The 10,055-nt window shown below is 41.2% G+C and overlaps 1 protein-coding gene across 2 annotated transcripts in view; it reads right to left on the bottom strand.

The window, feature by feature from the left end:
- The window catches only part of CFAP69 (cilia and flagella associated protein 69), a 62,504-nt gene extending 52,746 nt beyond the window's left edge, over positions 1-9,758 (bottom strand). The window contains exons 1-2 of one of the 2 annotated variants that reach the window (XM_040259784.1): positions 9,400-9,758; positions 431-490 (exon numbers count right to left, since the gene is read on the bottom strand). In XM_040259784.1, coding sequence (XP_040115718.1) covers positions 431-490; positions 9,400-9,519 — 180 coding nt within the window. In that variant the 5' untranslated portion in view covers positions 9,520-9,758. The remainder of the gene's footprint in view (positions 1-430; positions 491-9,399) is intronic. The other variant, XM_040259785.1, reaches the window with a different exon arrangement.
- Positions 9,759-10,055: the final 297 nt, after the last annotated feature.

Here is a 10,055-nt window from a genome sequence, read left to right as displayed (position 1 = left end):
AGGCTCCTCCATCCATGGGATTTTCCAGGCAAGAGTACTGGAGTGGGGTGCCATTGCCTTCTCCAGTGTATGTATCTACATATCCTAATTTCATATCAGAAAATTTTTCAGTACTATATCATGATACATGTTTCCTACCCTTGCGCCCACATCCTACTTGGTAGTAAGCATGAACAAAGGCTAGATGAGTCAAATCTCCTCTTATGATTTCTGTTTATATTCACCCGTATATTATATGTATATATTATATTCGTATATATGTACCTACCAGGTTAAATATATTCATACTAAATCTAAACAGAAGACATATACTGTTTGAAATGTTGTCAACGAAAGGAGAAATGGGACTTATATTTAGGGGAGTACATACTACCTTTCAGGGAAATCACAGTTTCTAAGTGAAATGGAGAAATTTTCTCCCAAAGCTTACTTTACCAGTCTCTTCGAAGAGTTTGATGACACGATTTAGGTCCATAGACTTGAAGGCACCCTAAAAACACACAATTCACAGTATTCTATATCATGAGAATCAAGAAATCACATCAAACACATTATTTTTATATGGTATTATCTCTTAGCAACTTAAAAATACCTTATGACAAAAAGAGAGTGAGGGGAGAATGAAAAGCAGCTGAGACTTATAGGAGTAAATAAATTTTGGAGTTAAAAAAAAAAAAACCCTCTTGAATTTTGGTATTATCTTACAGTCTCAGTGTCTTTAAATTTCAGTAGTTCCAAAAGGCCCAAGAGAGCATCTGGAATAACAGCACTTCCATGCCTTGAGAAATAAAATGATTTCACATGTATTATATATCTCATGGATACACATTGTATACACTGAATTTGCCTATGCAGATATACCTAAGACTAGCTTCTAAACTACAGGTAGGAGACCACCTTCCTGAACTAGGTATCCCTTCTCCCAGCAGTCTTGCATCACCCATATTAGAAAACAGAAACTGCCAAGTTCTACAGATTTTACATCTTAAAGATTTATTGAGCTCACTCCATCATTTAAAAAACAATTTTTATTGGAATAGAGTTGCTTTACAATGATGGCATTGCTTTGCTCCTTTTATGGCTGAGTAATATTCCATTGTATATATGCACCACATTTTCTTTATCCATTCATCTGTCAATGGACATTTAGGTTGCTTCCATGTCCTGGCTGTTGTTAAGAGTGCTACCATAAACATCAGGGTGCTGCACCCTTTCAAATTATGGGTTTCTCGGGATATGTGCCTAGGAGTAGGATTTCTGGCTTAGATGGTAGCTCTATTTTTAGTTTTTTAGGAAACCTCCATACTGTTCTCCATAGTGGCTGTACCAACTGACATTCCCACCAACAGTGAAAGAGGGTTTCTCTTTTCTCCAGCATTTATTGTTTATCGATTTTTTGATGAAATGGCAACCCACTCCAGTGTTCTTGCCTGGAGAATCCCAGGGACAGGGGAGCCTGGTGGGCTGACATCTATGGGATCGCATAGAGTTGGACACGACTGAAGCGACTTAGCAGCAGCAGCAGCAGCAGCAGCAGCATTCTGACTGGTGTGAGATGATACCTCATTGTAGTTTTTGATTTGCATTTCTCTAATAATTACTGATGTTGAGCATCTTTGCATGTGTTTTTGGCCATCTTTGGGAAATGTCTATTTAGATCTTCCACCCATGTTTTGATTGGGTTGTTTTTTGATATTGAGCTGCATGAGCTGTTTGTATATTTTGGAGATTAATTTCTTGGCAGTTGCTTTGTTTGCAAATATTTTCTCCCATTCTAAGGGTTGTCTTTTTGTTTTGTTTATGGCTTCTTTTGCTGTGCAAAAGCTTTTAAGTTTAATTAGGTCCCATTTGTTTATTTTTATTTTCATTACTTTAGGTGGTGGATCGAAAAAGATCTTGTTCTGATGTATGTCAAAGAGTGTTCTGCCTATGTTTTCCTCTAAGAGTTTTATGGTAGTTGGCCCACTCCAGCTTAATGATTTATTCAGTTCTTATTTCTTACTCAGTTATGAAGCTTTTCTGCTATTTGCTCTCCCTACCTCTAGTCTTGCACCCTTCAACACTGTCCTCTACCCTCTGGTCAGAACAATAAAACTCAAATCTAAACACAACACATCTACATCATTCAATGACTCCACTAATGCCCTTCCCCTTCCTCTGTTTTCATTGTTGTTACGATCCTATCCGTCTCCTTGGTTAACCCTCACAGGTCCTTTGAGACACAGTCGCCTCCATTCTTATCATCAAAATACATTTTATTATTTTATATACTATTTTCTGTTTTATATATTTACTTATATTTTATTTTCTGTTTTTGTTTCCACATATAAATACTTAACATAATTTCACTTACTGTTAACACCATTTTATATTCTGATTTTTAAGTCTATAATACATACATTTCCATATTTCTACATAGTCATTGTTTCATTGCCTCCTAGGTCTAGAATTTCCTTTCCTTTCACAATTACAAACTAATATGTTTTGATCTTAAGAAATGTCATTCAAATGCAATTTTCAGTTAAGTGTTCTAACTTTGTCTGCAGAATAAGTCCCTGAGTTTACTCAATATGATTTTCACTTTAAAAATTATCAAAAAGGGTTTACTATTATACTTATATATCCTAGGTATTATGATTATCACTAACAGTGTTACATCTTACTATTAAATTGCTTAAATTATTAAATTTACTGTTAAAAATTTTTTGATAAATAGAATTTTGCCTTTTAAGATTTGGAGTTTTAACAGTGCCATCTGCCACCACCTCAGTTGTTCTTTTTTCTCCCTGTGTTCTTAGAGAAATAAAAATGTACAGTGAATTTTTATTTTCTGATTTTCTGCAATATTGGTTTTGTGGGTTGGAAAAGATATTGAAATAAAATGTCAGTGCAGAATTTTCTTTTTAAAATCTGTATTATTATCAGAATTTTTCCCCCTAAATGGCCAGATATAACTTTTATAAGACAGAAGAGTGGTAAAGATTAAGGCACAGATTTAATTTATATTATCTTAAATTTATTTTATATTATCACTTTATGTTACTCGGTGTTTTATTTGCATGGCAAATGTTATATTTTTAAGATTTCTCCCTCCTTCCCTTAGCCTTTTCTTCCTTTTATAAATATTTATAAATACTTCTACATTTCAGAAATGGTAGGTGTGGGGAATACATTTTCCCTGACTACAAGCATATATCAATCTGGCATGAGATATAGGTAATATAGATAACATGCCACAAAATGGTTCATGAATGTTGAGAGGTGTGTTCCAGAACTATACAGAGAGGGACAGAATGGCATGGGGAGGAGGGATGGGAATCTGGGACAGCTTCTGAAAGAAGCAATCTGCAGGCAGAGTGAGATTGAATAGGATTTGTGAGATAAACTGAAGGTTTGAGAGATGGAGCAAAGGGAGTAGCATGTGTTAAGCCCTGGAGACAAGAAAAACATGGCATTTAGAGGATTGGTGAGTCATACGGTAGGAGAGGATAGTGCAAGGGATAGAAGCTACAGATGCTGCTGATAAGGTAAGCAGAGGTCAAATCATGAATACTAATCTTAGTGATAATAACAATGATGGTATAGTTGTAAGCTCTTTAAATATTTACTAAATGAATTCTGTGAGGTAGATACTATTAACACCATTTTACAGGTGGCCTTGTATATACTATGATAAGGCTCATCAGAAGATATTGAGTGGTTTGAGAGACTGGATATTAAAACAGGCAATGGCCAGATTTTACTTGGTAACAGAACTCTGTCCTCCAACCTCTGCAAAGCAGGCAACCTAGGAAGTCAAACCACAACCTCTGCAGCTGTTGGCTCAGAAAAGTCAGTATGTGGTCAATGATGATCACATTCCCTATTTTTTGACCCCATCTGCCACTCAGGGCCAACCAGAAACAGCCAAGTATGCTTCCCAAATCAATCATTCAGTCAACAACAAGTGCAAAGCAGAAGCCTCCCTTTTATTCACAGTGAAGCTTCCCTTGGAGTCTCTGCCAAATATAAGTAATGCTGGCTGACTCTCTTTCTACAGCAAATTCTACATAAACAGTCGGTGTTCATTCTCATTAGGGTGATCTTTGTTGATTTCCACAGGTTTTAACCAGAGGAATGTAACAATAAAGAGATAATTCTGGCTGCTGAGTACAGACTGATCTGGAAAGATCTAGACTGGAAGTGGGAGACTAGTCTATGACTTCAGGCATTGATTAAACAGTGGCCGCCAGGACACACAACAATGAGTGGAATGAAAAGCATCAAGGAGGCAGAATCAGCAGGTCCTAATAAGTGATTTGATTTGGCAAGAAAGAGAAGGAAAAGGTAAGGATGACTGACAGGCTTGAGGAATGACATAAGTGGTAGCACCATTTGTTGAAACAGGGATGCTGGAGGAAGAGGCTTGTGTTGAGGCTGGAGATGAGTTAAATTTGGGGCAGAGATTTCTAAATCACAGGCTTAAAGTAATAATTGGGAGAGATTAGGTAAACAAGATCACACAAGCAGAATGTAGCAGCAAGAGACAATTAACAAATGTAAATATAAAAATAACTGTTGTTATTATCATCATAAGATTTTATGGAGAAATTATAAAAACATTTAACAAAATCTTTTAAGATCTAAAGCTCATTTAATTAACTGCTTTGAAGAAAATTATACCTCCACTTACTTCAAGTCATAGGATGAACTTATTTTCCCACTTTACCAGTGAACATTTCAAAGGGGAAAAAATCCTGCTTATTTGATACCTAGTTATAGGGAAAGAATTAACATTTATTATGGTCCATTTATGTGTCTGGCACTTTATATTTTAATTAACATATCTCAAATCTACAATATGAAGGTAGAATCATTATCCCTGTTGTTGAAACTGAGATCTAACTTATTAAGGTCACATAGTGACTGTATGGGCTAGCAGGGCTGTTTAATGCAGAAACACTGGTTCTTTGCACCTTAGTTCTCTGCCTGACACCTCAGTTGACCCAGAGATTACTTCTAGCAATTACTCCACAACAAGGATAGGCCACTTAAAATACATAGTACATGGCAGAATTATAGATAGTGCCAGGATATGACATCCACCAACAAATTGTGTAAGTTCTCAGAGGCTCTCAGAAGGAAAACAAATTTGGGCAAGGAAGCTCAGCCATGACACCCACTCAAGTCAACTGTTTACAATAATGTATTTAACCTACAAATATTATTGTGTGCCTCTGCTGTGAAGATATTAAGAAGAGGTGGCAAGAATACACAGAAGAACTGTACAAAAAAGAGCTTCATGACCCAGATAATCATGATGGTGTGATTACTCACCTAGAGCCAGACATCCTGGAATGTGAAGTCAAGTGGGCCTTAGGAAGCATCACTATGAACAAAGCTAGTGGAGGTGATGGAATTCCAGTTGAGCTATTTCAAATCCTGAAAGATGATGCTGTGAAAGTGCTGCACTCAATATGCCAACAAGTTTGGAAAACTCAGCAGTGGCCACAGGACTGGAAAAGCTCAGTGTTCATTCCAATCCCAAAGAAAGGCAATGCCAAAGAATGCTCAAACTACCGCACAATTGCACTCATCTCACACGCTAGTAATGCTCAAAATTCTGTAAGCCAGGCTTTAGCAGCACATGAACCATGAACTTCCAGATGTTCAAGCTGGTTTTAGAAAAGGCAGAGGAACCAGAGATCAAATTCCCAACATCCGCTGGATCATGGAAAAAGCAAGAGAGTTCCAGAAAAACATCTATTTCTGCTTTATTGACTATGCCAAAACCTTTGACTGTGTGGATCACAAGAAACTGTGGAAAATTCTGAAAGAGATGGGAATACCAGACCACCTGACCTGCCTCTCGAGAAACCTGTATGCAGGTCAGGAAGCAACATTTAGAACTGGTCATGGAACAACAGACTGGTTCCGAATAGGAAAAGGAGTACGTCAAGGCTGTATATTGTCACCCTGCTTATTTAACTTCTATGCAGAGTACATCATGAGAAACGCTGGGCTGGAAGAAGCACAAGCTGGAATCAAGATTGCCGAGAGAAATATCAATAACCTCAGATATGCAGATGACACCACCCTTATGGCAGAAAGTGAAGAGGAACTAAAAAGCCTCTTGATGAAAGTCAAACAGGAGACTGAAAAAGTTGGCTTAAAGCTCAACATTCAGAAAATGAAGATCATGGCATCTGGTCCCATCACTTCATGGCAGATAGATGGGGAAACAGTAGAAACAGTGTCAGACTTTATTTTGGGGGGCTCCAAAATCACTGCAGATGGTGACTGCAGCCATGAAATTAAAAGCCACTTACTCCTTTGAAGGAAAGTTATGACCAACCTAGATAGCATATTCAAAAGCAGAGATATTACTTTCCCAACAAAGGTCCATCTAGTCAAGGCTATGGTTTTTCCAGTGGTCATGTATGGATGTGAGAGTTGGACTGTGAAGAAAGCTGAGCGCCGAAGAATTGATGCTTTTGAACTGTGGTGTTGGAGAAGACTCTTGAGAGTCCCTTGGACTGCAAGGAGATCCAACCAGTCCATCCTAAAGGAGACCAGTCCTGGGTGTTCGCTGGAGGGACTGATGCTGAAGCTGAAACTCCAGTATTTTGGGCCCTCATGTGAAGAGTTGACTCATTGGAAAAGACCCTGATGCTGGGAATGATTGGGGGCAGGAGGAGAAGGGGACAACAGAAGATGAGATGGCTGGATGGCATCACTGACTTGATGGACATGGGTTTGGGTGAACTCTGGGAGTTGGTGATGGACAGGGAGGCCTGGTGTGCTGTGATTCATGGGGTCGCAAAGAGTCGGACACGACTGAGTGACTGAACTGAACTGCTGTGTTAGATATTGTTCTAAGTGCTAAAGACATAGTATTTAATAAAACACACAAAATCTCTCCTTCCTTAAGGAAATGATATGGTTTGGGGGAGACAATAAGTTATATAGTGTACTGCAAGGTAATAATGCTCTGGAGAAATGGGAGTAAACAGTGCTAAGATGCTCAGGCAGTTGTCGGCAAAAGAGGAGAGTCGGTAACATTTCACTACGGTCATGAACGAGGAAAGGTAACAAGCCGTGGATATCAAGGGGAAAACTTCCAGGCAGTGGACACAGCAATTGCAAAGACCCTTAGGCAGGGTATACCTGGCATGGTTGAGGAGAAGCCAGGGAGCCAGTGTGGCTGGAACACAGAAGATTTTGTAAGCTACTTAAGAAGAATTAAATATATACTCTGAGTTTAGAGTTGAGTGGGGAAGGACATATAAGTATTAAGATATATGTCTTACACTTAAGAAGTCCATATGCTAATGGGAGAGACAAAACAAGACAAATGAAATAATAACAAATATAAAACAAGAGACCATTAGGTAAGAAACTGTGTGATTCAGGGTGGGGACTATACCCATTTATGAGAAGAAGGTCTGTAAGTGTGAAAATGAATGGGAAGTGCTTCCTATTGGGGATACTTTATGATGGAGAGGTAGGACCTGAAGGTAGGGTAAGATTTAAATTCCAAAAACAGGGGAGGGTATTCAGTCCACATATCGTTAATATCCCCTCCTGCGTCCCAGGTGAGGTGCTGGTTGCTACTGGGAGATAATAGGGAACACTACAGAAAAAACAACAGAGAAGGTTTCTGCCCTCACAGAGGTAGCACTAAGCAGACAGCATGGTAGAGATAAAGTACAGGTTATGCGTTAGGAAACCTTGCAAACAGGAGAGAGAGGTAGACCTGACACACTGAGGATGGCAAAGACCTCACATGCATCTAGTTCAGAGGTTTCGAGGCCAAAAATCATTTGAGGGAGGCTGTTAAGAGTCCCAGGCTCCACACTGGGGATTATGCTTGAGAAAATCTACAGTACCCAGCTAAACTGCCTTTCTGAAGCAGTTATTAACAGGGTAGGAACTTTAATCAATACAAACCGATTTCTACCTGGAGAAGAATCCTAGGCTCTGTAAGAAGAGATAGTAATGAAAGAAAAAGAAAAAAAGAAAGGGAAAGGGAAGGGAGAAAATATACCCATATATACACAGGTATGCTTGTTCTGCATTACTTGATATGTTGTGAACTATATTGGCAAATAGTCTGTTAAAAGTATTTCCCCCGTTTTCTCCTTCTTAACCCATGGTTGCCTGCCTCCTATAACTTTGCACTCCACCCCCTTTTGTAATACCAAGTAAAGGAGGAATGAAAGCCATCAGATGCCAAATTCACCTACTTCTCAGTTTTGCCAGGTGCCTGGGAGAACAGTGGTAGTGTTGAGCCCCCTTGCAGCCTTGGGAGTGAAGGGACATCTGTTGCTCCTCAAAATTCTTCTCCCTGCCTGGACTGCACTACTTCCACAAAATCGATTAGGTAAATTCGCTCAACGCCTGCTCCTCTTCATGCAAAAGTGTTGCTGCTCCATGAGTTAAATGTCTGTCCATCTTCAGAGGGTGCAACCCTATTCCCACCACAGGAGAGGTCCCCAGTCAACCAACCGCTCCTAAGGAACTCTCCAAGGCTCCAGGATGTGGACGCAGGGGACAGGTTTCCTGACGCAGCCTGAGCCTTCTGAGGCCTCAACAGGAATTCCCAGGGTGGCCCCACACCATCAGTGTGAGGAGGTAGTGCAGGATTCCTCTGTAGAATTCACATTAAAATAGGGCTTGATCATGGCTCTCTGGGGAGAAGCAATGGAACCCTAGTATGAAACAAACAACTTGGAGTTTCTAAAGACCCCTGCTACAGATCCACAGGGTTCTGAAGTGAAATTTCTCAACAGAAATTAGAATTAGTTTTGTATGACAAAAAGTAACTAAAAAACCAAAATATACGAGCACAATAAAATCAATTCTATTCAATTCCAATTCTCTCCAACGTCCTCCCAAACCAGATTCCAATTTCATATAAAAATGTTGTTTAATTTCTAATTTTAATAGTATTTTCCTCCCCTCCAGATGCAGGTTTTGGTAGCAGCAAATTCAAACACACGATTTACCCCTGTATCAAGAACAGCACACGATAACAGGGTTCTACATATAAAAGCCCAATAAATATCAAATTTTCGCTAAGAATGTTTCCCTTCCTCTCAGGCCTTTCGTCGCCTCACATTTTTCGAAGCCAAGTCTCCAAACCTCGGCTACTCAATTTACTGGGACGCTCCGGGAGGACCCAGGAGGACCTCGAGACACAAGTCCCCAGACAGGTTGATTGACGACAACCAACTCCCCTCGCAGGCAGCGCAGTTCGAAGGATCAGCTTTGCGCTTGGAGCCTCCGTCCCGTGGGCTGCCCTGGTTTCCACTTGGGCCCCCACTTCCGCTCTCGCTGCCCCCAGGCATCGTCCCCGCCCCCAGATTTCAACCCCCGCCCATTCCTTGACACCCTCCAAAGCCAGACACCTGGCCATACCTGCACTTCCTCATCCTCCGTCACCACTCCGACTATCGGGATTTGGCGAGGGCTGCTGAACTTGATCCTGCTGCTGGGCTCCCGGGCCTCGGCCGTCTCCGCGGCCTCCGCTGTGGACATGGCCGTGGCTGCGGAGGGAGGGATGGGTGCGTCTCCTTCCTTCCCACACTGTGCCCGCAGCCGCGAGACAGAAAGAGGCTCCGCTACCGAAAAGTGAAAGCCGCCTAAGAGCGGCTAGAGTCGCGAAAGGTCCCAGGGGTCCGGCCGTGGCCTCGGCTGCCGCGACGCCACTCTCATCCCGCCCCTTCTGCCCACCCGCACACCTTGCCGCTTTCAGGCTGGCAGGTTGCTAACAAGCTAAAGCGTTGCTAGGGGAGGAGCCAGAGGCTGACAAACGGGCTCCTACGGAAGCCGGAGGATCCAAACTACCCCAAACCCTTATCTACATCCTAAACTCTGGAGTGGCTAGGTTTGCATGGGTTCCAGAGGGAAGAGGGGCGAACACCTCGGTAGGTAACGGTGGAGTGTTACCTTGGCGGCTTGTGTGACTCAATCTTTGTAGTTTGCTCTGGGCCTTCTTAAAACAAGAATGGGCCTGTGGTGGATGTGGGATGCAGGAATGATGAATGACAGAATGCTAATATTGGAAGCTGAGC

The sequence above is a fragment of the Oryx dammah genome, unplaced genomic scaffold, assembly GCF_014754425.2.
Source record: "Oryx dammah isolate SB20612 unplaced genomic scaffold, SCBI_Odam_1.1 HiC_scaffold_18, whole genome shotgun sequence".
Taxonomy (NCBI): Eukaryota; Metazoa; Chordata; class Mammalia; order Artiodactyla; family Bovidae; genus Oryx; species Oryx dammah.
This window is presented reverse-complemented; position numbering and strand designations above follow the sequence as displayed.